Here is a 27,909-nt window from a genome sequence, read left to right on the forward strand (position 1 = left end):
CTGCCTTGGCTCTGGGCGTCCCTGCTTGTTCCTCCATGACCGTCCTGGCATGCTGGGCCCACCTGGTAGGACTACCACTTTTCTGGTCTTCCCCCAAACCCTATACAAGGGTGCCCTCCCTACCTGCCACAGGATCTGACACTTAGAGAGTAGTTGGCAAATGTGGAATAAATAAATATGACAATGCCCCACTGTATCAATCAGATGAGAGAGTTCTCTCACAAGAAAGACCAGAAGTACAGTTCCTGGTCCCACCCTGATGGACTGACATCTCTCCCCTTCAGCACCCCGATTCTCACAGCCAAGCCCATCCCAGATCAGCAAGCCAACACACGCCTTCGGTGGCCTCTACAGTTTATTGTCATTGGAATAAATACACCGATGGAGTGCAAATCATGACCCTAAGGTGACCTGATCTCTGATCTCAGAGCCGTCGCCGAGCACAGGCAGGTAGTCTCTGAATCCAGTGCAGACAAAGCCGTCCCTGCCTCATGAAGGCAGGTTGGCACCGGGCCCTGGAGCCTGCCCGCCTTTCCCTGGCCAGGCGTGGTAAGCAGCTGTCACTCTTGCGCTGGCTTCAGTTGCTTGGCGGCCTCCAGCTGGCAGAGTAGTTCATCCCACTGGACAAACTGCTTGGAGAGCAGCATCGTCTGCTCACAAGTCAAGGTGACACAGGAGTCTGAACGAGGAAGCAGGGAGGGTTTGCATGTGCCCAGAGGGGTGGTGGCAGGAGAGAGGAGAATGGGATGAGCACCCTAGGGGCAGGAGAAACAGGCTCTGGGAGAATACCATTAAGGACCATTAGCACAAAAGATACAGTCTTGTTGTATTCCTCCAGGAGAGCCTTGGACTCCTCAGTGATCTCCACACACTGGTCCTGTAGGCCAAAGAACAGCTCAGAAAGGAGTTGAATAAGGCCCCATCTCCCACTCAACTTCCTGCCTCATTATTCTCTCCAAACCTAGAAAAGATATGCTAAAATAAACTAGAGTAAAAGGAGCAAATGGCAAAACAGGCGCTTTCAGTCCTAGGCCAGGTGACCCAAACAGCAGCCCAAAGACTAACTGGAGGGGCAGCTTCCGCACATTAGCATCCCCTCCTCTTCTGTCCCGTGTTTTTTAAGGATTTTTTTATTTTATGTGTTGGGGTGTTTTGCCTGTATGTGTGTGCACCATGTACACGCAGTACCCAAAAAGACCAGAAGGGGGCGTCAGATCCCCTGGGATTAGAGTTACACCGACATTGATTTTTAGTGACCATGAGGGTGTTAGGAACTGAACCCAGACCCTCAGCAAGAGGAGCAAGTAACTCTTAAGGGCCAAGCCATCTCTCCAGCCTTTGTCCCCAATTCTAAAGTCTTTGAACCCAAGGAAAGATATTTCACCCACAGGCAAAACAAATTCTTCAGCATTATTTGGTACCTCTTGACTTCAACCTCTATATGGAAGGCAAGAGACCTGGATGTGGCCCTAGGCAAGTCCTTTACCTCCTCTAGGGCATTTAGAGATAGAACATAAAGCTCTGCATTTCCTCTGCTGACAACACACGGATCTAGGCATCGGCAGACACGGTGTCCCATCTCTACCGTCCCTTCCAGTCCTCCCTCCTTCCGTACCTGCTGTTGGATGTGGATCTGGGCCAAGCGCTGCAGGCGGGCAGCGTGCTCAGGAACGGCTGTAAAACACAACACACACTGCCCAATGATGCTTGTGCCCTCCCCCGGGACTGCTCAATAGTCTATTAGGTCGTCGGCAGGATTAGAGTATTGAGTAGAGAAGCTAAACAAACGCCAGGCTTCATCGACCTCTGAAAGCTGGAGGTGGTGGTGGGGCTCCCTGCCCACCCCAGCCTTACTCCAGGACCTGGGGTGGGGGTGGGGTGGGGTGGGGGAGAACAGATGCCCAGAAGACAGAACCTTCAAGTCCTCAGTATTGCTTGCTATGAGCAGGGCCAAGTAGAGAGAGTTTTACCTATTATAGGCCCTCCCCCTTTTGCTCTCAGCCCAGCAGGGCTAGGTCTTCCTGGCCTAGGGGATGAGGAGCTTAGGAGGCCTGGGAATGAATACCAGGTCCCTATACTGGCCCCTTGGGCTCCCACACTGAGAGCCGTGGCCACCATGTTATGCCTGCGGCTTTAGGCTGTCAGATACTCAAGCGGGTAGCTGATCAGGGCAGGGAGAGGGAGCTGAGAGAAATACCTCTAGAGACAGACAAGATGGATATCTGGATTCAATTAAAGCCGCTGCCTGCTTGTCAGAGCCCAGGCCAGGGGCTCTTGTGGCATTGCAGCAGGGAAAACTCACACACCCAGCAGGAGCCCTGACAGCACCGTCTGGGGTCTGCAGCACCCTGAAGGAGAGCTACTGAGAGGGCAGGAAGCAGACGGAATCTCCAGAGCTGGGACTGCTGGAGCTTTGCTAGTGTCCTTAGGCCCAAACTGCCCAAGGGCCTGGACTTACTTAGGCTCTTACTCTGGAATTTTAACCACAGTCAGGTGGCAGGTACCCACAGAGTGGGAAAACGATAAGGAGCAGATCCAGCATTGGAACAGGGAAGCCTTGGCCCCACCTCCGCCTTCCCACCCAAGACTGGAGCTGTGACTGCAGAGGGTACCTTTGATAGAAGCACTGTCCAGCATGGGCACCAAGGCGTCCACTTGTTCCAGGAGCGCCACCTGGGCAAGGATGAACTGTTCCTCTGCAGCACAAAGACAAGGTGACAGCGGTGAAGCAGCCGTGGCCACCGCTACAGCTAGGTGCCAGCAGGGAGAAGGCTGGGCCCCAGAGCTCTGGGCAGCAACTGTGCCCGCCGGTCCCCTCCCCGGGTGTTCATTCCCATCCCGCCCGGCCTCTGCCTGACCCATCTAGAGCCTAAGAGCATCTCAGTCTCTACAAATCCCCACCCCCTAACTCCAGATCCTTCTCTCCAGCCTCCCACCAGTCACTCAGCAAGTGCTCCTAGGCCACAGGAGACAACTTCAGACTTGGCTTCCCTAAGCCGAGGGCCCCAGGGAAGATCGGAAAGGAGACGCAGCAGACTGTGTCGGGCAGGTCCTGCTCATCGGCCCTCACGGGCACAGGTCATTACACATGGCGGGAGAGCTGAGAGAGATGGGAGAGGCAGTGTGGAGTGGTAGGATCTGGGTTCTTCATGCACTGAAATCCACAGAGCAGGTGGTGTTCGAGAGCGAGGTTGTCATGCGCATGACTGGAGGAAGGGATACTTGGCAATCAGAAGAAAGAACTCACTGAGCTGCCGGGGAAGGTAGGTTCGGTAGACTGAAAGGCTAGTGTTAGGATTTGTTTGTTTGTTTGTTTGTTTGTTTTTGTTTTTGTAGACAGGGTTTCTCTGTGTAGTTTTGGTGCCTGTCCTGGATCTTGCTCTGTAGACCAGGCCTCGAACTCAGATCCGCCTTGCTCTGCCTCCCCAGTGCCAAGATTAAAGGCGTGCGCCACCGCCACCGCCTGGCTAGTGTTAGGATTTTATCCTAGTAAGAAGACATTGAGGCTCATAAGCAGGCCAGATGATATGATGGAAATGTTTGTAAAGATGGGACAACATACAAAAAGGAAGAGAAGAGGATGTAGGAGACCATGCAATTGTCCATGTGTAGGGGGATGCCTACTTCCCGAGGCAGAGCACAGGAAGGGATGGGGAGGCTGGAAGAGTCCTTGAACCTAAATGTCCGAGCCACAGCAATGGATGTAGGAGCCCTTTGAGAACTCTGATAGCCCCCTCGGCAGGAGTTGCCCTCCCCCTCCCCACCCCCCAGTCCTCAGTGCAATACTACAGGCATCATTCTCCCAGGTAGGTTTCAAACCCAGGTTCCTAAAACAGGGACAACTACCCCTGCTTGTGTTCATGAGGACTAAGATTTTCTGATTCGCCACTCTTTATCTTGTGCCCAAAATAAAGCCTGGTTCACACCATATGGTCAATGAATGTTTTCTGTTTCCCTTTCAATTTTTTTTCTTCCTTATCCTTTTTTGAGACAGCTCATGTTATGTTGACTCAGGCTAGCCTTGAACATATAATCCTCTTGCCTCAGTCTCCCAAGTACTCAGGACTCTAGACACACGCCCACTGTGCCAGCCTGATGCCTTCTGGATGAAGGAATGGATACAGGTGCTCAGAAACTCTACCTTAGAATGACTGACTAGAATCTCTGCCTAGAATGCCGAACTCCCAGAGATTTGTCCCAGGAAAGATGCTGATCCTTCAGGGAGAGCCACCCTCTTCCATAATTCGCCAAAATGGCAAACACAAAGGGAAGGAGGAGAGGAACCTGCTATATGTTCTCTAGACCGTTTAGAAACTGAGCAGCGGGGCTGGAGAAATGGCTCAGCAGTTAAGAGCGCCTGCAGGTCCAGAGACCCGAGTTCAGTTCCCAGCACCCATCTTGGGTGGCTCACAACTACCTCTAACTCCAGCTCTAGGGAGATATGATGTCTCTGGCCTCTGTGGGCCCCTGCATTCATGTGCACATACCTATACTCAGACACACACTAACACATGGCTAAAACAATAAATCTTAAAAGAGAATGAAAACAAAACAAAAAACGAAAGCCAACCAACCCACCGCCAAGCTGTCCCTTTGACCACATATACGTGAGTCTCTAAGGGCGATATTGTAGACGTCAAGGGAACAGGTACTGTTCAGAAAGGATTGCCCAGTGTTATCATGGCAGAACAGGGAGGGCCACAGTGTCACTGGGCATGCTGATGGCATTGGTGTAGACAGTTATGGGCAATGTGCTTGCCAAAAGAATTAGTGTGACCTGCATACTAAATGCTGTAAGAGCTGAGACAGCTTCCTGAAATGAGAGAAGGAAAACCGTCAAAAGAGGAAGTCAGCGAGAGGCACCTGGGTCCAATCAGAGCAGCAGGCTGCCCTGCTGCCCGGGAAGCACACTGCAGGAGACTGAGAGAGAGCAGCCTGAGCGCTACAGCCCATCACCTTGGAACTTGTTATGACTCCGTCTACACAAAGAAAGGGTACAACTGTACAGAACAAAAGAGGAAACTCAGGCGGACAGTCTCCCTTCTCCTGAATGCCAAAGCTCTCTGTGCCCACTTCCAGGAAGATCCTCTGCCAGTGAGCAGTGAGGAATCTTACAAAAGAAAGTCCCGGGATGGGCCTTGGACAGGGTATTGAAGTAGCGTCCATAGGCCTGGCACTGTGGTCTACAGCAGACCCAGAGGTATACTACGCCAGTGCTGACTACAAAACTCACAGGATTGCCTCGGGCCTCTGTCCAGAGCCAGGCCAGCATTCAAGAAGGTAGATGGCAGGCTACATGTAGAACAAGACAGAAGAGGGGAGCCCTCCCTGCCCGACCCCTCCACAGCCGACCCCTCAGGCGCCTGTGTAAACAGTCTAGCATTACCTGCTAAGATGAACTGCACCTTTGAGGCATCAGGGATGGCAATGCGATCGATGTATTCGGGATCCAGGTATTTGATCAGGTCTTCAACTAGCAAAGCAGCAGGACAGAAAAAAGACAGAAATGGAACCTTGTTTTATAAAGGAAACTCAGAGGCTGGCAAAGTGGATGAACAGGTAAAGGGGATTGCTGCCGAGTCTAACGACCTGAGTTTGATCCCTGGAGCCTACATGGCAAAAGGAGAACTGACTCCCACAGGTTGTCCTCTGGCCACACACACACACACACACACACACACACACACACACACACAGACAGAGAATGAAGTTTCGGGAGCGCTAATCCTTGGGGAGATCCTTGTGCTATGAGCTGACCACATAGTGCTGGATCAGCAGCACCCACCGGCTTCCCTCACTTTAGGCCTCAGATCATCTAGTATCATCATCATCTGCTGGTTGACCTCATGCTTTGGAGCCTGAAACACAAGTACTGTGACCACTCTGCCGCAAGACCCCTCCCCCGCCGACCTCTACCCCCGCCCAGCCTCCACACACACACACACACACACACACACACACACACACACACACACACACCTGCCACCACTCAGCCGCACTCCCCTCCCCACCCCCAGTATTCCCTCTGACCTATTCTTACCAAGGTACCTTTGTCAATGCTACAAGACAAGCTAGGGTTTTGTCTAATTTCTAGTTGCTGAAAAATTACTAGCTACAATAATTTAAAATGTTTAGCTAAACCAACCTTGCCTAGAGGAATGTCGCTCCCTATTGTATTCCTCCGCCAAGGGAAGCTTTGTGGAAGAACTTTCAGCCTACAACTCTGGACACTGGGCATAGGCTTAGGATTTATCCCCAAGAAAGCACACCCCAGTTTACCACATCAGCAGTAACATGCCTTCTATCCTCAAGGGGCTATTCTGGTGACATACTGGCTGACGGGCAGGGGCAGGTTTTGGGAAGCAGACAGGGAGGCAGAGCGAACTAACTGGACACCTACTACAAGTACTTACTCTTTTTGTAGAGGATCTTCACCCTCTCCCGCTTACTGGCGATGTTCCCTAGAGCCACCTGCACCTTGACCAGACCGTCAGCCACCTGAAAGGAAGCAGAGGTTAATTCCAAGGTATACCAATTGGCTTAAGGCTTGGAAGAACCCGGATGTGTGGGCACACGCCTTTAATCCCAGCACTCCGGAGGCAGAGGCAGGCAGATCTCTGTGAATTTGAGGCTAGCCTGGTTTACATGGCAAGTTCTGGGACAACCAAGGCTACTTAATAAAGACCCTATCTAAAAAAATTAATTAATTAAAAATAAAAAAAGATGTGGAAGAACCGTCGTTTCTCTGGACTTTCGAGCCTCTGAATTCCAGTAATTTAGCTTAGTCTCCCTTCTCTTGCATTATAGAAGGCACAGTCTCACCTCTCTAGGAACTCTTTCATGTGAAAGGAGAGGGAATGAGTCATGTTATCCTTGGCGGGATGGGGGTGGCAGTGTCTGATTGGGGAGGTAAGGAACTAATTTAGGGTTAACGGGGCACCCTTACATACTATGTATTTCCCGGTTCCTAAGTCCTGGGTTTGGGCATGAAATATGAAAATATCCTCACCCAGTTCTTCTTTAGCTCAAGGCTGGAGAACACATGGGCTGGCCTACCTCTAGCCCCATTCCCTCTATCAAGTCTAGTAGAGGAGATGAAAGGCTCACTGAGATCCAGAGACAGTGCAGTCCCCATCTTAGAGAATACAGAGCATCAGCTTAGGGCAGAGTACAATTAAGACTTAAGGGTTTGAGCCTGAGATGTCCATGGGATCCCAGTGGACAACACCAGCAGAGAAACAGCAGTCAGGTTCTCAGAATAGAAAATCCGGAACAGAGAGAGATACACACTGGAAACATAATGACACCAACGAGTAACTGAAACTATGGATGTGAATGAGCCTGCCTAGGCTGAAGAGTACAATATTCCAGTAGTCAGGTCAGCTAGAGCGTGAGGCTGAGGAAACGAGTGAGTTGTCAAGGTTTTTGTTTTTACAGAAGGTGGAGAATGCTAATATTCAAGGGATAAATACTTGGGGATGGGGGAGGGGCACACAAATAAGACAGACAGTAGCAGCTAGGAAAATCAGGAGGGTCACAGATGCCAAAGGGGGAGGGGGGGTTGTTTGTTTTTGAGACAGGGTTTCTCTGTGTAGCTTTCCTGGAACTCGCTCTGTAGTCCAGGCTGGCCTCGAACTCACAGAGATCCACCTGCCTCTGCCTCCCAAGTGCTGGGATTAAAGGCATGCGACACCACCGCCCGGCTAGGGGAAGAGTGTTTTGAAAAGTTGGTTCTCTAGTTGGAACACAGTCTGCTGGTGACAAGTTTACAAAAGGTACACACACCTTTGATGTATTTAGCTCCAGAGCATTCCTGATACTATCAGAAGTTCTCCAGTAAATGGTTCACACATCGTAAAAAGGGATTTAAGGGCACCCAAGCTTTCTGTCAGAATTCAGACACTATGTTCGCCCACATCTGAATACCTAGGACTCAGTTCCTAACCTTCCTGATCTGGGCCTGCTCAGATCGCAACTTTCATCCCTTGGAGGCTTCTTTATCCACCTGTGCTCAGCCTATAGGGCTCCTGTCCCCGTGCAATTCATTTAACAATTAATTTCTCAGGGCTCCAGAACCACACTCCACTGCGGCCTTCAGCTCTTACTGAAGCTCCCATTAATCAGTTTTTGAATTTGTCTGGTCTCCTTAGCGCGCCTGTGAGCGCAAGGGTGGAGTTTTAGTAAAAGTTGTCACTGCGCCCATCTCAAAGAGGCTTAAGCATCCGCCCCCCCCCCCGCCCCCGCTCATCCCAAACCCCTCGGGAAAGGAACCCAAGCGTCCGATTCGTTCCAATAGGTCCCGGATCTTTGTTATTTCAAAGACTGGGCTGCCAACTACGGAACAGAAGTGGTTGCATCCGTCCTGAGGGCAGGGCTGGTGGACCGCTCCTGCCCTGCCCCAGAAACGGATCACTGGACCGGACCGCTCACCTTCCTGGAGCCCCGGGTCCCGCCCGGCCCGTACACCCAGCGCTCCAGCTCCTCCACTCGGGACTGTAGCCGCTGCACATCGGTCAAAGCCGCCATCACTTCTGCGGCCGGGCCTCAGTCGCCCCAAACAGCTAGAGGGTGGGACGTCCGCCCAAATAAGAAGTCTGGCCAATCCTAGAGCACCGTTGCTCCTTGCAGGAACTGACGTCACCATTTAGACTTTGGATGTCGGAAGTGACCGGACCGATGTCAAAGCAATCTGGTTACCTAGGTAACGTCCTGGGGCCTGGCCCTAGGCTGGCTTCCAGGGCCTAGTTGTCAAGACTTTTAGTGTTCTAATTCCAGGATACAGAGTCTCTTCCACCCCATTCCCCGAAGGTGCGTGTATAAATACACCCCCTATTCCAAGATAGATTCATACCCACCTAAAACAAAAAAGATGAGCAAAAGTGTGTGGATTCGTAGAGAACCACACACATACCTTGCCACACACTACTGATCAGCAGGCAGCTTCCTGGGGGAGACACCATACATTTTTGGAGTCTTTTAAGGTTCAGGTGAATTGCACCTAAGCCTCTCATTGTCAGGACGTAACACCAGTCTGATTTGAGTTTGTGCTCTGTGTGGTGGTACTAGGAGAGAGAGCAGGGGGATGGCTGCAAGTTTGAGGCCAGCCTGCTCTACACAGTGAATTCAAGATTCGTCAGGAGACGACGCAGTGAAAGCCTGCTTTTTTTGTTGTTGTTAAAAAGTGCTCTTTTCACCGGGCGGTGGTGGCCGACACTTTTAATCCCAGCACTCGGGAGGCAGAGCCAGGCGGATCTCTGTGAGTTCGAGGCCAGCCTGGGCTACCAAGTGAGTCCCAGGAAAGGCGCAAAGCTACACAGAGAAACCTTGTCTCGAAAAACCAAAAAAAAAAAAAAAGTGCTCTTTTCTCACGGAGTTTTGCTATTTTGCCTTCCACTTGGACAGCTCAGTGTAGCCTGTGTACCCTTCACCTCCCAGACCCAAACAAGAAGAGGAGGCGTGGGAGATGGAGCAAGTACAACTTTATTTTCCAGATGCAACCCAGGGAACATCTTCACATTCAACTCCAACCCTTCACCTGCCCCCTGAAAAGGAGCAGAATGGACTCAAAGAGGTGGGGTGGCAAAGGTGACATTAACATAGGGGTCACAGGAGGAGACGACAGGGGTGATGGGGGAAGAACTCTTTGGCGGATGCTGCTGGAATCAGCCAGGGAGGTGGTGTCCTCCTTTTGCAATGAGGTAGACGGAACATAATAAGAAGTCCCTTTGGTGTGGAGGTGGCATGCTATCATCTCCCAGGACTGGATCCCAGAGGGGGCATCACATCCTGAAAGAACCAAGGTGGGAGGGTACCTTCTCTCCCCTGCAATGATACTGGGACTCTTAGCTCTCAGTAGCTGCTTTCAGGGCAAGGTGCTGGAAGGGGCCCCTGTAGAGGGTGGAGGCGGAGGATTGGTTGGACCCAAGGAAGCTGGCACGGGCTGGCGTCGAGCAAAGAGGATACCTGATAAAAGGGGGGAAGAGATGGTAAAACACAAGCATAAACAGGAGAGGGTGGGACCCGAAACAAGAAAGGGTGAGCCAAAGTGTCTGCATTCTTAGAGAACCACACACATCCCTTGCCACGCACAACTGATAACAAGTCCCTCCGGTCAGTAAGAGGCTCCTATGCCAATACTGATACCCTTACGTGGGTAAAGAATAAACACTAACACACAGACCCGTGACAAAGCAGACATCCCATGGCGACCATGCCCTAGAGACCATGCTGGGACCCCATGCCATCTAGTCCTTCTCTTTAACCCATTTTTAGTGTGACAATCCTCTGAACCCCCATGCAAGTTCAGATACTCCTGAACCTCATGCTAGTAGAGAAGATCTAAAATACCCATGCCAGTTTAAATCCCAACTTCATGCCAGTTAGACCGCCTATAGTACCCATACCAGTGTAGACCACCCCATTGATCTCTAGCGCCATGTTGATACTGCTGATGCCACTGCCTGCCAGATTGAGGGGCCCATCCAATCGCTCTTCTGTCCAGAAGAAGGCAGGGAATCAGATTTCACACTTAGACTCCTCCCTTATTCATACAGTTGCCCCCCCACCCCAACCCCCACCCCCGTCTCACTTGAATCCCATACCATAATTATGTGGCTGTCTACAAAAGAATCTGTCTGTACCACCTTCAACATGAAGTCTATCTTGCCTTGGTACACAAGCCCAAAGCCCTTCCTCACCCCTTAGAGGAACCTTGCCACGGGGCAGGAAACTGGGAGGTGCACCCAGTCGAGGTGGGTCCATGGGGCCCATCAGCACAGCCCTCTTCTCTGGAGGCTCTTCTGGTCCCAGCTTCTCCCGTGCAGCCTCCAAGGTCAAGCCCACAGGTAGTGCCAGACGAGGAGGTGGAATCCCAGTCTCCTCTGAGGGGAGAAAAAAAACAAAAACAAAAACAAACAAACTCAGGTCACTAGGCTCCTCTGGCCCACCCAATCTGTGTTTGCATTTGATTCTCCCCTAAGCCTGGGGCCAGAAGAGGTCGTGTAGACTGAAAAAAGGTTCTGTCTCTCCTCCCATTCAGAGGCTCTGAAGATGTGGAATATAAAGGTCCAGTATATTGGTCTAGGCTGGTTTATGTCAGAGAATGTGCAAGCTCTTCTTGCTCTTTGTTGTTAAATAACCCAAGTCACAGGAGGAGCAAACTACATCCAAATGGGATCCTTATGTGAACAGCTATGGAGTAAAGCTGCTATGGATGAAGGACCTTCTCCTGAACTTCAGACCCCACGAGTCTCACGGCTTGCTTCACCTCAAGGCTCAGGATCACTAACTTAGAGGTTCCAAAACCTCCTAGCCCCGTCAGATCTTGCTGCTCTCGTATGGCAATGCTTCCCACACCCGAGCCCCTATATTTTGATATTCCCTGTATGTTAGTGCTTGCATAGATCTCAGAGACGCCATCCCTCCCCCGCAAACTCCGCCCTCCCCCCTCGCACCTTTCTTTACAGGGCTAGGGCTCAGTTGAGCGCACGCCTGCGCAGGCAAGCCAGAAGCAGAACCCTGGGCAGGACCCGGGCAGCTCGGGGTCGCGGCCGGGGTGGGGCCATGACCCGAGGCGGGGCCAGGAGCTCCCCGAGGTGTCGGCCCTGCTAAGCTGAAGAGCGGGACCGCGGTGTAAGCCTGGCGACGGCCTTCACGCCGATTGCTGTCTATGGCAGCCTGGAGCTCCCCTGGGGAACTGAGTGCCCGCGTCTCGCACTCGTATGGGTACAAATACTTCATGTACCTAGGGGCGGACGGATGGGCGGTGGGAGGCTGGACCCAGCGGATGGTCCCGCCCCCGCCCCGCTCTTCACTCCCCCGCCCCACCCAGCCCCTCTTGCTCTGCCCCTGTGCCCACCCATGCCCTCCGTTGTCCTCACTGGGTGCGTAGCGTGAAGGCGGCCGAGGTGATGGTGGTTGGCAAACTGAGGCCGCGCGTGACCTCCCGCCACACTTTTCTGTTGATGACCTCCACCAGGCCACCCTTGGCTGTCACCAAGCGAAACAACGCATACAGGTCCAGCACCTGTTTGGCCATGATGGGCACCCGGTTCACTGGCGTCCCTGGTGTGAAGTGGGTAGAAAACCAGGACACCAAGATTAGGCCTCGTCTGAGATCATCTCAAGGGACTGAAGGGTAAGGACAGGACCCACAAAAGGATTGCGGGGGAGGGGTAGGGTTACAGGCAGAGCCCCCATGTAGCAGGAAGGACAGGAGACTAAGACAAGCAATCAGCTTAGTTGTCCTGTAAGTGACAGAAGGTAAATATTCAGACTTTGTGGGCCAAAGGGCACCTGTCATAAATACCCAGTTCTGCAATTGTACCCCGAGAACAGCCTTAGAAGATCTAGAGGACAGGCAAGGCTGTGCACCAATGAAACTTTTATTCACAGGCTCTGAAATTAGAATCTCACAGCCTGTAAATGTTTTGCCTGTTTTAACTCTATTTTCCAAATATGTAAAAAATGAAAAGCCATACTAATCTACCAGACAGATGGATTCGGTCTGAAAACTTTAGTTTGCTGGGCTGACTGAAGGAAGGACTTCCGTATGTACTGAAGAGCTATGCTCCCCAGAGGCTGCAGGAAGCCAGGGGACAGCAGGAGCAGAAGAATCAGCTCCTGCCTGGGCCAGTCAACTCCTTAGCCTAGCCACCCCCGCCAGCCAGCCCTGACAAAGGGGCCTGTCTGAGCTGAGCGATGGGCCCCAGTTAATTCCTTACCGATCCCCGGCCCCTTCCACCGGCGCCTTTGGACCCGAACAATTAGCTGTGGCCTGATTAATGGGGGGAAATTATCGGCCCCGCGAGACCTCCTCCCCCTGCAGCTGAGCAGAGGGAGGCAGCGCTCGGGGTGTGGGCAGCGCTGTCAGACCACGCCACCCCATTACCAGGAGAGAGAAGGTCCCCCGGAAGGTGCAGAGAGGGAACACTAGGACTACCATGATCACGCACGTCTCCTTGGGGAGCGAGAAAGCCTGGGGTCCTCGCTCAGGGCTCTTAGGAAGAAAGGGACCAGAAAAGGTTGCTGCGCATTGGGTTGGGGACTGGGGAGACTTAGGCCAGAAGATGTACTGGGAGGGGGCAGTGCAGCCAGTTAATTAGCAGCTTATCAGGCTGCGCTCTGAGTGAGTTAATTAGCTTTGTAGAGAGAGATAATGAGTCAGTGTTCAGTCCCATGAATCTGGGGAGAAGCGGAAGTGATGGACTGCTGCCCACCCTCATCCCTCCTGGACCCCTTCTGTATTCTTTCAACACTGAGATTTTTCTGGAGAGGAATTCCTTCTCCACTGCCCAATTCACAGGGCTCCAGACCATCCTTTGGGGAAGCCTTCCTTCAGTCTAATCCTAATTCTGTCCTTCTGCAGAGCAGGTAGGGAGTGCCCTGAGCTAAAGCAAAAGCAAATGGAGTAGAGATAAGGCTGGAGGAAGGGTGTACTGTATACAGCCAACGATTCTGGTTGGTCCTAAGTCTTGGGACCCTCCTATCTCAAGCCAGTCCTAACCAGTTCCCCCTCCCACCTTCCTAATTGATCTCACACTCATTAACCTGCCTGTGGGTTGGGCACTAATTTATTCCTGGGGGAGAAAGAGTCCAGGGTCAGAGGTCAAAGATGCTATTGAGAGCCCCAAGGACAGGAGCCACCAACCCCAGGCCTCTGCAGGGAGGACCTCACTGGGGACTACACCTTGAGGTCTTCCTTCCTCAAATCTAGTCAACAGGAGAAATTAATTCCAGGGTACTTCCCCACATTGCTGTACTCACCCCTCTTCTGCATGAAGCTAAACAGGTCATCCAGAAATTCCTTCCTCTTGGGGTCCGCATCGAGTTCATACAGCTGGGAAAGGAACAAGGTCATTCTCCAGCTCCACTGGACCCCTCCCTCCTGGAACCCCAGTTCAGGTGGTACACTGGACAAGAGTACTAGCTGAAAGGGTGATTGGACTCTGAATGTGACTTCTCTGGCCCCAGACCGACCCCCAGGGGCAGGCAGGGTGCCTTATCTAATCCATCCAAGAGACCTATCCCAGCTAGTGGTACCCTAATGTCTCAATCCTTGCATCTGGCAAATATGGGGGGTGGGGTGGGGGAGAAAGCAGGAAGGTACTTCAGTGGCTCAGCCTGTTCCTCGGGACAGAATCTTGACCATCCTGAGGATGGACATTCAGAGTCCCAGGAGGGAAGCCCGGCTGGGGCTGTGCTCCGACCCAGGAGACTGATGGGTATCTGAGGCACTTGTTCATTCCCCTTAATCTGTACAAGGGCTTCATGCAGTTCAGATCCTTGTGGGCCAGGATATGAACTAGGGTGAGTTCAGGCAGGAAGGATGCTGGGGAACTCCTTATAGGCGCCATCTTGTCTGATCTCCTTCTGGAGGGGGTTACTGTCACTACTGTAGAAGCTATCACACAGGCACTGGGCCACATGACACACAGAACCTAAGATGTCAGAACATAAGGAACCTATTGGTCATCACCACCTCCAACATCACCTCCCAAGTCTAAAAGGAACAGTTCCAGAATCATGGAGTCATTGATCCAGAGTAACAGTTTCTCAGCCTCAGCGTGCTATGAGTCACACATACAGTAACATTCCATCCCTCAATAATGACTCTCCAAGTAAAATCCTCCCCTGAGTATCAGAGCCAGAGACCCAGCTTTGGAGCCACAATGGAGCCACACGTGACCCCGAGTTCTAAGTCTCACCTGGGTACCTACATTGACACCCACGCTTTCTCAGTCATAAGTCCAGAACAGTGCCCTAGAGAAACAACCCCTAGGGACGAATCTCCAGGGTAACAAGGCCCTGAGTGACACTCCTGGTCTTACACTAATGCCACAGAACACTAGCTACAAATCGGTACTTCTAGAAAATACCCGAAACCAACACCCTATGAGCAACACCACCAGAATGGCACACCTGGGAATCACAGCCCTGAGTAACACCATGGTGACAGCCTGACCTGCTGTCCCTAGAATAACACCGGAAGGTTCAGACTAAGGTCATGTACGTGAAGACTGGCAGTGCCCAGTTTGCACAGGGGCCCTCAGGTACGCCCTGCTCAAGTGAGCAGCACAAGCTGGGAACTAATATCCATGGGACTTAGGCCAGGGGCAAAAACTGGATGGAACAGCAGTGTGGCAGGAAAGAGGATGGGTACACCAGCCTGCAAAAGGAGGAGCCGCCTCTGTCCTCCTTCCAAAGACAGTAGACAGCCCGAGACATTCCCTTTGGTCCCGGTGACTTGGTATGTGAGCGGGTAGATGGGGCAATGTTGCCATGGAATCCTCAGACTCCAGATCTCCCTCCCTCCAAGGCCTTTACACCCATTCTACCTCCATTTCAACTCATCAATGGCCTCCAACTGCCAGTACCCATGTTTCTGGGATCTCCTATATCTCTTCATGAATTCTGTGCACTTTCTGCATGTCTCCATGGGTGTCCCTCCTGACTCATCACTATCCATCCTCCAGTCTTCTTATCTCTCTCGGTCTGTTTTTACATCCTGCAGAGGCGGGTAGGGACGTGTGGACTACTTTTGCCCAAGGGGAGGAAGGAGACAGCCTGGCAGTGATGGCGAGAGGGTTCCTACCTGCTTGAACTGTTCCTCATAGGTCCACTCATGGGCTTGGAGACCAGCGGGCTGGTTGGAAGGTGAGTTGGGACACCGGGCTCCTGGATGGCTCTCCTCAGCTGCCTCTTCTTCTGCTAAGGGTGCCTCTCCCTCCTCATCGTCTTCAGCGTCCTCCTCTTCTTCAGCCCTAACCACCCCCAAGGCCCCCTCGGCCTGTAGGGTCCGGGCGCCAAGCAGGGGAGGCTGTGGAAGCGGTAGGCGCGGAGGGGCCAAAGGCCCCACCCCTTGGGCCAGCCGCGCCGCCTGCTGCTTCTGCAGGGTCTCCATTACAGCTTCCAGGCGCAGTCCCCCTGCTGGGGGGGCTCCTGGTACCAGGCGGGGCCCTGAGGAAAGGGCCGTCTGTGGGGGAGGGAATTATGGGTGCTGGGCCTTGCTGCGCCCACACCCGACAGCACAAGGGGAGATGCGCATGGATTCAGGGACATACATGGAGTTATACGGAAAGGGCAAACAGATCAAGTGAACAGAGACAGAGGGACAGAGGGACAGAGGGAGCAAAGGAGACAAGAGACCAGACCTAGGGAGCCAGAAATGGCCAGAGACTGAGGGTAGGAAGAGGCCAAGCAGATTGGGAAGAGTAGCAAGGACCAAGGAAGAGTGGTGCAGAGATGTGACATACACACACGTTCTCACAGAGACAATGACAAGGAGATACGGAGACAGAGACTGAGGAGAGACCGGTGGGGAGACATAGAGGCTGAGGAGGACCAAGAAGGGGAGGGAGAAAGTGTGTGTGTGTGTGTGTGTGTGTGTGTGTGTGTGTATGTGTGTGTGTGTGTGTGTGTGTGTGTGTGTGAGAGAGAGAGAGAGAGAGAGAGAGAGAGAGAGAGAGAGAGAGAGAGAGAGAGAGAACATCAGGAGATAAAATACCTAAGAAAGAGGGACAGACAGACAGCTGAAGAGAAACAGCAAGATGGGCTGAGAGAGACGCGGGAAGACCGACGCAGCAGGAGAGAGAAAAGACTAGAAAGAGTCAGAAAACAGAGGACACTGACGGGAAAGCGGGATAGAAAGGTAAAAGACAAGAATCAAGAACCGAAGAGGTACGGGAAGAGGGCAGCAGTGCCTGGGTCTGGGACAGCGACAGAACCAGACGGGCACGGGGCGGCGGGTCGCTGCGCCTGGATCCCGGGCTCCGGGCGCTCTGCAGCCACACTCACCTGCCTGGCACCGCCCGAAGCCCCCGGTGTCTCCACGGCGGTCCCTCTGCTCCGCCGCCTCCCGGGCGGCTCCGGTCTCAGCTGGGTTCCCTGCGCAGGGTCCCCGCTGTGCGCTCCTGCCGCCTTGCGCTCTTCTGACCGCGGTGCGCTCACTGGCGGCCGCTCGGCTGCCTGCGGTCCCGGGGGCGGGACCCGAGCCCAGCAGGGCGGGCGCTGGCGGGAGGGCGCAGCGGGAGAGGCCAGGGTGGGCTCGGCCCCTCTTAGCCCCCCAACAGGTGTCTCCCACCTTCCTTATAGCTAGACTCAAGGGAGGGGGCGCCGGAGAGCTATGGGGAAATCCAGCTAGTAAACTCCAGACCATGGCCCCGCCCAGCCTCACAAGTGTCCCCCAAACCCACACTCTGTGCCCTCTGTTCACGCATTAACACATTTTGTCACAAATTCAGGCCCAATCTTACACACTCCGTTTAAAGGTCACTAGAGAGGTCAAGGGCCTGGGCAAGCTGTGATCACACAGAATGGCTCTGCTGGATAATGGGGTGAATGTGGAACACCTGGACAGAACGGCGTTTCGCCTCGTGCTCTGCTCACGTCCTATCTCCAAGCGCAAGTGTGTGCCAGTTTGTATACAAGGATGCATATACCAGTGAGTCCATATTTGTGCACTTACACACTCAGAGGCGTCTGTATTGCCTGCACACCTACACCAGGATATACACACCGTATGAGATATACGGGCATACACATTTCTCTTCTTAAAAACCTCATTCGACATTCTTTTAAGGGTTTCCAAGCACGTATGGAAGAGTGGAGAGTACAATGACTCTTGGCTTCTCACTGTTTTGTTCCAGTGATCAGCAATTTGCCCATTCACACACATTCTCCACACTTGTATCCCTGACTTCCAAATCTGTATGTCCAGACTCCTTGAGCCAACTGCCCTGGGCCTGTCCTACCCCACCAATTCTTTGATGCTGTTTCTGCTTGGGGAGTTCTGACTGGCCAGCCCAATTTCTCCCCTGAGCAGCCTGTCTCTGTTCCTCTCAGGTACCCTCATACACACTTGCTTTTTGTGGTCAAGGAGACCTACCTGCCAAAAGCATGAGGATCTCCGTAAGCTAGGTGAGCAGCAGATGTCTGCAGGGATGACACCTGAATAGGGCTATGCAACTGGGCCAAACCCTATCCTCAGACTTTACACCCAGTGGGGCACATATGCTCAGGACAAACACGCCCCTACATGGGCGTGATCTTTCTTTCCTCCCTCATTCTCCTCCACTTGGCTAGCTTCTCTTAGTCTCAGCTTGGCCTGGCCCCAGACCACCACCCATTCTGGTGCCACGCCTGATTGCCTGCCTCCAGCTCCTGTTGCAGCACCGAGTACTTCCTCTCTCTGGCCATCCCTGGCCATGCCAGGGCTCAGCCCGTTCACTCTTTTGGCAAGGCTCCGTGTCTTGCCCCTCACATATCAGATCTCATAGCCAGTCACAATCCCCTTCCAACCCCTCCAATCCTTGGTGATCCACTCATCTTCAGTATTGAGATTTCCTCACCCCATCTTCATGGATGTCTGAAGATGTACTCTCTCCTGCCGAGCACCCACACTCCACCATGCTTGACTCATAGAGGGGTGCATTAGCAGGATTAGTGCATGCACAGGGGCAGATGGTCGTATCCTGGGGTATTGTGGATGACCGGAGGGTAAAGGGTAGAGATGTACGTACGGAACTCCGGAGTCCAGCTTGCTCCTTTCTCTCCTAGCTTCCATTGGCTGGTTAGCAGTATCTGGAGAGAGGGATGTAAGATTCCCCCTGCGGGGGTTGGGATTTAGCTCAGTGGTAGAGAGCTTGCCTAGCAAGCACAAGGCTCTGGGTTTGGTTCTCAGCTCAAAAAAAAAAAAAAAAGATTCCCCCTGGGAAAGTAGATACTGGGTTGGGAAAATTCCAGTTCTGAGACACTGAAGCTGACTTTTTGTGGGCCTTGATGGGAGGGGGCATGGAAATAGGCATCCCCCCTCACCTCCAAATACCAGGAGTCAAACTACAAAAACTACAGCTAGGATGGAGTGAAGGGGAGGAATAAGGCCAATTGGGATCTGGCTTTAAAGGAAAGGCTGCCTCTTACCCCCACCACATACAGGCTAAGACAAAATGACCCAGATCTTCAAAAATCAACACTCACTTATTAAGTGCTTTATGGCAGACACTGTTGGGCACAGGTCTGAATAAAACAGCATCACTGTGACATGGTATTATTCTAGTGGAAGAAATACATAATGGGTCAGATAGAGGTATGTAATTGGGGTCTGGTGGGCACAGATATGTAATTCCAGCTACTTGAGAGGCTGAGGCAGGAGGATCACCAAGCTAAAGGCCTGCCTGGACAACAGAGTGAGTTCAAAGTCAGCCTGAGCAATCTGGTGGGGTCTGTTTCAAGATAAAAAGTAAGAAGAAGACTGTAGATGTAGTTCAATGTTAGGGTACTTGGCTACCACGCTTAAGGTTCTAAGATAAACCCCCAGTATCAGGAGGGAAAAAAATTAGTGTAGCAAATTACCATTCTCCCCAGTTTAGAAACTTGAAACAAAAAATGCTTATTTTCGTGAACAGGGATTCAAGAATTGTTCTCTCTCTCTCTCTCTCTCTCTCTCTCTCTCTCTCTCTCTCTCTCTCTCTTTGTGTGTGTGTGTGTGTGTGTGAGAGAGAGAGAGACAGAGAGAGAGAGAGAGAGACTCCTTGGTTATGAGGTTTTTAAAGTTATTTTATTTTATATGTATGGGTGTTTTGCCTGCATGCTCATCTATGCACTACATACATGCCTAGTACCTAGGAGGCCAGAGAGGCCAGAGAGGTCATCTCAGCCCCTGGCACTGGAGTTACAGATGGTTGTGAGCCACCACGTGGGTGCTGGGCATGGAACTTGGGTCCTCTGCTCTTACCTCTCCAGGCAGCTCTCCAGCTGCCATGTAAGGTTCTCATTAGTTATTTGCCTGGTTACTGCAGCAAAATACGCGACGAAAGCAACTCAAGGGAGACTTGTCTGGCTTCCCTTGACAAGGTGCAGTCCATTACAGAACGGACGTGATGGGGGCAGGAGCGTGAGGCAGCTGGTCATACTGTATCCTTGGCCAAGAGATGGAGAGAGGCTCATCTAGAAAGAGGGCCCAGCTGTAAAGAGCGCTTCCATTCTTGCAGAGGACCCAGGGTGCATTCCCAGCGCCCACATAGCAGCTAGGGGAATTAAGAATCACCATGGAGCCGGGTGGTGGTGGCGCACGCCTTTAATCCCAGCACTCGGGAGGCAGAGGCAGGTGGATCTTTGCGAGTTCGAGGCCAGCCTGGTCTACAGAGCAAGATCCAGGAAAAGGCGCAAAGCTACACAGAGAAACCCTGTCTCGAAAAAACCAAAAAAAAAAAAAAAAAAAAAAAAAAAAGAATCACCATGGAAACATACCTCTGAGTGTGTTAATGAGGGTGCTTCCAGAAAGCGCTTAACGGAACGTAGAAGACCCACTCTGAATGTGGGCGCTGTTCCACGACCTGGGGCTCCAGACTGAATGAAACAGCCGAATATCAGTATTCATATCTGCGGCTGCTTCTTTTTTAATTTTTAATTTATTTTTATTTTATGTGTGAGGGTATTTGGTCTGCATGCATGTGTGCTTGCTGCGTCTTGCCGGGTGCCCTCATCAGACCCCTTTGGAGCCGGAGTAAACCACGCGGTGTGGGTGCGGAGAACACCTCGTATCCTCAAGAGCAGGAGGCACTCAGCCGCGGAGCCAGCTCTCCATAGGCTTTATCTCTTCAAGGACACAGGGTCAAAAATGTTCTCAGACTGTGAGAAGCTGGGGAGATGAAGTTAGAAGAGTGCTTGCTGCCGAAGCATGAGGACCTCAGTTCAGTCCCCAGAACCCAAATAAAAAACCAGGATTGATGGCACATGCCTGTGATCTCGGCCCTGGGGAGGTTGACAGGAGGTTCCTTGGGACTTTCTGCCTGTGAGTCTGGCTGAATTGGTGAGCTCCAGGTTCAGTGAGAGGCCTTGTCTCAAAAAATAGACAGTTACTGCCGGGCGGTGGTGGCGCATGCCTTTAATCCCAGCACTCGGGAGGCAGAGCCAGGCGGATCTCTGTGAGTTCGAGGCCAGCCTGGGCTACCAAGTGAGTTCCAGGAAAGGCGCAAAGCTACACAGAGAAACCCTGTCTCGAAAAACAAAAAAAAAACAAAACAACAACAACAACAAAAACAACAACAAAAAAAAACAAAAAAAAATAGACAGTTACTGAAGAAGATACCCAAAGTAGATCTCTGGCCTACACACACATACACATGCACGCACGCATGCACATACACACGTGTGGAAGTATTTGGAACCCACCACAGAAAGAATATTACATGTTGCCATGTGTTAAAAGAAAGACTCACTAAGAGAAATTGAAGGGAGGAAAGTTATATGGGCATCCAAGAGCTTTGACATTAGAAGAGCCAATGCAACCGGGCGGTGGTGGCGCACATCTTTAATCCCAGTGCTAGGGAGGCAGAGGCAGGCAGATCTCTGTGTGTTCGAGGCCAGCCCAGTCTACAGATCGAGTTCCAGGACAGGCTCCAAAGCTACACAGAGAAACAAACAAACAAACACCCAACAACAACAAAAGAATATCCAGTGCAGATATTGAAAGAAAGCCAGAGGCCATGGGGCTGAGGGGAGTAGTTGGCTATTTGGTCACAGGTCACTTGGGTCTTGGGGTAGATTCATCGAAAAAAAGGGGGGGGCACCAAATGATATGGAAAGTCAGTGAAAACATTTCGAAATGAATATTGGCTTCTGGGTTTTGTGAGGCACCTCCACTAAAGAGGCAAGTATGATCAATGGATGATGGGGTTCTGGACCAGACTGGTAACAATGGAGGTGGCAGAAACGGTTAGAATCTGGGTGTGGTTTTATTGTTGTTTCAAGACAGTTCTTCCTATGTATCCCAGCCTGGCCCGGAATTCACTATGTAGGCCAGGCAGGGCCTGGACTCAGAATTCTCCTGCTTTTGTGTGCTGGGATCACAGGCTTCTGCATGTCCACCATGTGCCACCATGCCCAGTGAAATCTGGATATGTTTTCAAGATAAAACTGAGGATTGATGGATGGATTGGATATGGGTTGTGAGCCCATTAGGATTTCCAAGTGTTTAGTCCAATACAGTAAAGACTGCATGGTGGTGGGGTCATATGGGATCAGGAGATAAATCAGTTTGCTTCGGACATTGTGAGTTTGAGACACCTATTAAACAACCAAGTGAAGACACTGAGTAAAGAGAGTAAGACATCCAAGGCTGAAGCTGGGGAAGAGGTTTAGGCTAACACAGATACAGGAGTCAAGATACGCAGCTGTAGCTCAGGGAACCCCTCAGAAGGTGAGGAAGGCTTGTGGGAGCCAGAGGGGTCAAGGACACCATCAGAACGTGGCCCACAGAATCAACTAAGCAGAGCTGCTAGGGGCTCACAGACTGAAGTGACAATCAGGGACCCTGTCAGAGCTAGGTCCTCTGCATATACATTGTGGTTGTCTAGCTTGGTATTCTTGTGTCTCCTAACAGTGGGAGTGGGGTGTGTCTCTGACTCTTTTGCCTGCTCTTGGGACCCTTTTTCTCCTACTGGCTCGCCTCGTCCAGCCTTGGTATGAGGGTTTGTGCCCAGTCTTACTGTAATTTGTTATGCTGTGTTTCGTTGATATCCCTGGGAGGCCTGCTCTGTTCTGAAGGGAAGTGGGGAAGGAGTGGATCTGGGGGAGAGGAAAGGTTGGGGTTGGGGTGGGGACTGGGAGGAGTAGAGGGAGGGGAAACTGGGGTTCGGTGTATTGTGTGAGAGAAGAATGAAAAGAAAACAGAAAATTTTAAAAAATATGTAGATGTTACTTATTTTGAGTGTATGTTCTGCACATCTGTGCTGAAGCCGGAGGATGTCACAGGGGTCCTGCCCACTTTCTGCCTTTTCCTCTTGAGACGGGGTGCCTCACTGGACCTGGAAGTAGGCTATGGACCGGCAAACTCCAGCAATGCCCCTGTCTACACCGCTCACATCACTGGGGTGACATGCACATGGGTGGCTATACCCTGCTTTTTACATGGGTGCTAGGATCTGAATTCAGGTCCTCATGCTTTCGCAGCATGTACTTTTACTTGCTGAGACATCTCTTCAGCCCTGTAGATGGCATTTAAAGTTACAAAGAGATAAAGACCTGTAAATAAAGAAAAAAAAATCTATCAATAAAGAAAAAAAGTGTCCTTGAAGCCAAATTTGTTTTAGGAATTTCAAAACAGGAGTTGAGGGCTAGAAGATTAGCTCAGTGGTAGAACATGTGTACAAGACCTTGGACTTGAGCCTAGTATCAACAGCAAAAGTTAAGAACTATGAAATGATCACTGGCTTTAACAACAGGGATGGGGATGGCTGGGAGGATAGTCCTTTATGAGTGATGGGATATTTGGACATTGCTGAGATACATGTGCTCCTAGACTAGAGTCCCCTAAAGATCAAGAGAGAGGCTTCAGCCAGGGCTTGTCACAGCCAACATGGTGTTAGTGAGGCCTGGGGGAGGTATCAAGTTGGCCAATTCACCTGATTTCATGTTTATTCGGAGCTGCTCATCTAAACTGTTGATGCTTTTATTGTTGAGACAGGGTCTCATTCTACAGTCCAGGCTGGTCTGAACTTACTATGTACACCTGGCTGGCATGGAACTTGCAGAGATCCTCTTGTGTCTGTCTCACAAATGCTGAGATTATGGGCATGAGCCACTATGCCTGGCTAGACTTTTGATGTTATTGTCAAATAAGGTTATGCATGTGTAGCCTTTTGGATTTGTGTTGTCTAGAATGCTTAACTATATAACCTTGTTCCTTCCAATATTAATTTATCAAGTCCAAGAAATGGTAGTGGTCTGGACCCTATTCAACCTGAGTTGGAGCGGATGAAGGAGATGAAAGCTTGGTGACGAGGAGGCAAAAGAAGCCACGGGCAAGGTCCTTAGGAATGAGTGTCTTTTGGCCCTGGCGGCCTGTGCATCGTGTCTGGTTCCCACCCAACGCGAAAGCTCCCCTAAGTGCTGGGTAAAAGGCAAACCAGAGCAGAGGAACTCTTGCTCCACATAGATTTGCACTGCACACTCTGGGAGCCCCCAAAAGCCATCTGAGACTGTTGCAGCTCAAACGTGGGAGAATAGTGCCACCCCATGGCCATGTGTGGTTAAATTCTCAGGACCATCCTCAGGACTGAACTGGGCTCAATTCCTCATTTTCAAGAACTCATCTCTATAGGTACGATCCAGTCAACTGGAGACTCAGGAGCCTTCTAGGGTCGTGGTTAGTACAGCGCTTGCCTAGCATGCACACAAAGCGCTGGCCCTAATCCTCAGCCTTAGGAAGTGGAGGCAGGAGGAAAAGAAGTTTGATTTTAGCTTCATATAGTAAATACAATACCAGACTTAGATTAAAAAAAAAAAAAAAAAAAAAGAGCTGGATGTGGTGGTGCTCACCTTTAGTTCCAGCACTCAGAAGGCAATGGCAGGCAGATCTCTTGAGTTCCAGGACAGCCAAGGCTGTATAATGAGACCTTGCTCCAATACCACCCACCCCTAAAAAGGCTGTCCCCTAAGTAATTCTTAAACACACTCAAACATATAGTCCCTTCTGTCCAAAACCAGTCTTACAGACTGGCTTGTATAGGAGGCCTTCTTGAACTGCCCCAGGAGGCAGTGGCCAATCCTGCTGTTCACATACACAAGGAAATGGAACTGTTTAACAAGTTTTTATTAACAGAGATAGACAGGTAGACGGAGAATGCAACAGAAATGTCTGGAAACTGAGGGGTATGCACATACACTAAAGGCTTCTTTTAGACTAGGGTGGCTCCTTGGACCCAGGATTACATCTCCAGGCCCTCTCCTTGGGGGCAGGCCCGGGGTTTAAGTCAATGTTCTCATTCTAACCCCCAAAGGGGTCTCTGAGATGGAGGACCTCCCTTCAGCATTCTGTACATGCCCCTGCTTGCCCAGCTGAGCTGGCATGGAAGACAAGCCACAGGGGCACTTGCAGAGCAGGGGAGCGGAATGGAGATAAGGCATATGGTGAGGAAAAGAGAGATGAACGGAAGGACATCATGGCCGCAGGTGAAGGGGATCTCCCAAGGGCAGCTCCATTTTTCCTTCACCTGAGATTACTATTGGATTGAGGCATCAGAGTGAGGCAGAATGTAACATCCACCCCAATCCTTAATCCCAGAGCCCTGAATGCCAGCAGGAAGCTCTGAGAAAGCCTGAGTCAGTGAGTCAAGCTTGTGATAGGTGTTCAAACATGACTGGCCCCCTTGGTATATATGTAAGGACCCTCTCTGGATGGATGTGAGTGTATAGTCTTACAGTACATACAAATCTTAGCATCTCTATGTGTCTCATTTGCTCCCAAAGAGCTGTGTCTAGATATATAACTATGTATGTCCTTCCTCATACAGCAGGAACTTAATATCTGCATGGTGTATGCTGCTGTCTGTGCACATGAGTTCCAGCAAGAAGATGAATGTGGTCCCGCTCGCTCCTGTCCATCCACAGGTCTTCCTCAGTCCTGGCTGGTCAGGGGTCTTGGCCAAAGAGGTAGGTGCTGAGTTCAAGCCGGAGGCACCGGGCATAGGAGCGAAGGGTATAGAAGAGGGTGAGGAAGTCCTGGGTGCTGAAGACAGTGTCAGCCAGTGCAAAGGCCAAGGTAGACGGAATGACACCTCGGCCATACTCCACCATCCATGTGTTTGGTCCCCACTCCACAGCCGTTGCCTCCCCAGGTCCATGCACAACTGTTTCTCCTGGGGGACAGACAGGAAATATTCTCATGAGGAGCCCGGCTCTGCCCTGGCCTTCTACCAATGCATTTCCCTGGCCTATGCACTATCTGTGTAGGGGTGGGAATAAAAAGACAGTTTTAAGAAAGGGGAAAACTCTACTCCATTGGCCTGGCTGTCCAATCAGAGGGGAAAGAGAGACCAAAACACGCCCTCTCCTAAATATCTATGGCATTACCTGGCCCATGTCCTCTCTTTGGGGAGACTCTAGAGGGCTACCCCACCCAGCTACAGGCTAATATACAGACGCCATAGGCATCTGTATTCCCAATGCCTATCAAGTGGACTGTTGCTAACTCCTGAGCTGGGCTAATTTGACAGGGGGGCGTGGCTACAAGGCTTGCCAGGCTTCTCTGAGAAACACAGCTGTTCAATCACAAAGCTTAATCATTAGCCTTACACCCACAAGTTCAAACCTTTTCTTTCCTTTTAAATGGCTGCAGAGGTCCGTTTAAAAAAACAACAGGGGCTGGAGAGAAGCTCAGTGGTTAAGAGCACTTGGCTGCTCTTCCAGAGGACCCAGCAGCCACATGATGGTTCTCAGTTTGTAACTCCAGTCTCAGGGACCAGATGCCCTCTTCTGGCCTTGGAAGGCATCAGGCACTGAAGTGGTGCACAGACATACAGGTCGGCAAAACACCCAGACGCATACAAGTCAATAAAAATGTGAAAAACAACAAAACACAAAACCCCCAAACCGTCTCACCGATTTAAAAAGGATGGGAAACGGAATGTCTGCCTTAACTTTCGGGCATGAGTAGTACCTCCCAAACAATGGCTGGAATAATGGCCCTGTAAAACAGACTGATAAAAATCAGCCCCCTCCGGGCAGTGGTGGCGCACTCGGGAGGCAGAGGCAGGCAGATCTCAGTGAGTTCGAGGCCAGCCTGGGCTACAGAGTGAGTTCCAGGAAAGGCGAAAGGCTACACAGAGAAACCCTGTTTCGAGGGGGGGGGGGGGGGAATCAGCCTCCCCTATGACCGGAAACTGCCTTGTTTTGTTTCCTTTTAACAGATGAAAGCGACAGGGTTCCTCAGCCCTACCCTAACCAGACACCTGTGGCTTACCAGAGTGAAGGAAAGAAAATCACTGGCTAGGCCCTCTGAACACGCCCTTTCCACGCCTTAGGCCTTTTCCTACCTAGAGGGCGCCCCGTCGGACAGAACTTCCTAACTCACCTGGGTAGAAGACCTCACTTTTCGTGGTGCCCTCTCTCCACTGGTGGAAGGTGCCAGAGATGATGGTGTCAGAAATCTCAGCCCAGTATCGTCCTGAGTGACAATAAAACAGACACGGCCCATCAGGGTATCCTTGTCAACACACGGCCCAGCCGAACCTCAGAACAGAGGGCACTGACCCTCGAACAGGCCCAGCCTCCCAATCCGGCCCACCGCCAGCACTGACCCGAATGGCCACGGGAGCCCAGGGCGGTGCCGAAGAGCAGCACATACTCAGACAGCGAGGCGTGCAGAAGACACATGGCGCCCATCCAGCCGCCCGCGTTCACAAACACCCACTGCAGCTCCTCATCCGGCAGCACGTGGCCTGGGTGCAGCTTCCGCAGCTCCACGATCAGCCGAGAGAAGGCCAGCTCATGGTCCAGTCCTGATGCAAAGAGGAGTGGCGTGGGTGAGACCAGCCCCGGTCGGGGCTCGGCGGGGGAAGGCGCCCTCGGGAAACGCAGCTCGGCTCACCCGGCCCACCCCGCTCCCCGCTCTCACCCGCTCACCAGAGTACTGCCGAGCAAGCTGCGCTATCTCTTCTCGCTGGAAGACGAAGCTCTGCGTACCCAGCCACAGCCAGACCGCCTGGGTCAGCACCGCGGCAACAGCCAGAAATAGGGCGATCCATGCCCACCGCCGGCCCACGGCCCACTGCATCCCGCCGGGCAGCCTGGCACCACCAGCGCAGGACACAGCTAGGATCTCAGGTTATGCACATACAGACTCAAAAACCGCTGCCTACCGTCGCCCCCGCCACCATGGTACGGCTCGCCCGGGCCAATCGGAACGTCCCGGGTGCCTAGCACCGCCCTCTGGATTGAACCATTTTATAACGGGGAGCGCTTAGATTGGGTGGCACGGTCCACACCAGAGGTGAGGGGGCGGGGCCGACCCTCCGGGCTGCCGCCCTAGAGTGTTTGGCCCTGGCGTTCCCTAGCCCCACGCCCTGTGGAGAAGAGCTGAAGGAAGACCCAGAATGGACTGACCCACTTGGGCTGGCGATCCCAGAAGTA

General features: G+C 51.9%; 3 protein-coding genes across 5 annotated transcripts; all 3 read right to left on the reverse strand.

Moving 5' to 3' along the window:
- Nucleotides 1-337: 337 nt before the first annotated feature.
- On the reverse strand, nucleotides 338-8,628 carry Dctn3 (dynactin subunit 3). Its single transcript, XM_059254159.1, has 7 exons — nucleotides 8,431-8,628; nucleotides 6,414-6,498; nucleotides 5,387-5,473; nucleotides 2,613-2,696; nucleotides 1,616-1,674; nucleotides 818-877; nucleotides 338-650 (listed from the first exon to the last, which is right to left on the reverse strand). The coding sequence occupies exons 1-7, from the start codon at nucleotides 8,524-8,526 to the stop codon at nucleotides 561-563; spliced, it is 561 nt and encodes a 186-aa protein (XP_059110142.1). The 5' UTR covers nucleotides 8,527-8,628; the 3' UTR covers nucleotides 338-560.
- An 834-nt stretch (nucleotides 8,629-9,462) lies between these two features.
- Arid3c (AT-rich interaction domain 3C) lies at nucleotides 9,463-15,901 on the reverse strand. Of its 3 annotated transcripts, XM_059254156.1 has the most exons (7): nucleotides 15,593-15,901; nucleotides 13,765-13,837; nucleotides 11,880-12,063; nucleotides 11,454-11,743; nucleotides 10,698-10,880; nucleotides 10,404-10,493; nucleotides 9,463-9,963 (listed from the first exon to the last, which is right to left on the reverse strand). In XM_059254156.1, the coding sequence occupies exons 1-7, from the start codon at nucleotides 15,899-15,901 to the stop codon at nucleotides 9,863-9,865; spliced, it is 1,230 nt and encodes a 409-aa protein (XP_059110139.1). In that variant the 3' UTR covers nucleotides 9,463-9,862. The 3 variants fall into 3 exon arrangements, with proteins under 3 accessions (XP_059110139.1, XP_059110141.1, XP_059110140.1); XM_059254158.1 differs by lacking the exon at nucleotides 10,698-10,880; XM_059254157.1 differs by lacking the exon at nucleotides 10,404-10,493.
- An 8,672-nt stretch (nucleotides 15,902-24,573) lies between these two features.
- Sigmar1 (sigma non-opioid intracellular receptor 1) lies at nucleotides 24,574-27,670 on the reverse strand. Its single transcript, XM_059255727.1, has 4 exons — nucleotides 27,403-27,670; nucleotides 27,078-27,278; nucleotides 26,852-26,944; nucleotides 24,574-25,637 (listed from the first exon to the last, which is right to left on the reverse strand). Exons 1-4 carry the CDS (start codon nucleotides 27,551-27,553, stop codon nucleotides 25,411-25,413), a joined length of 672 nt encoding a protein of 223 aa, XP_059111710.1. The 5' UTR covers nucleotides 27,554-27,670; the 3' UTR covers nucleotides 24,574-25,410.
- Between the last annotated feature and the right edge of the window lie 239 nt (nucleotides 27,671-27,909).

The sequence above is a fragment of the Peromyscus eremicus genome, chromosome 2, assembly GCF_949786415.1.
Source record: "Peromyscus eremicus chromosome 2, PerEre_H2_v1, whole genome shotgun sequence".
NCBI lineage: Eukaryota > Metazoa > Chordata > Mammalia > Rodentia > Cricetidae > Peromyscus > Peromyscus eremicus.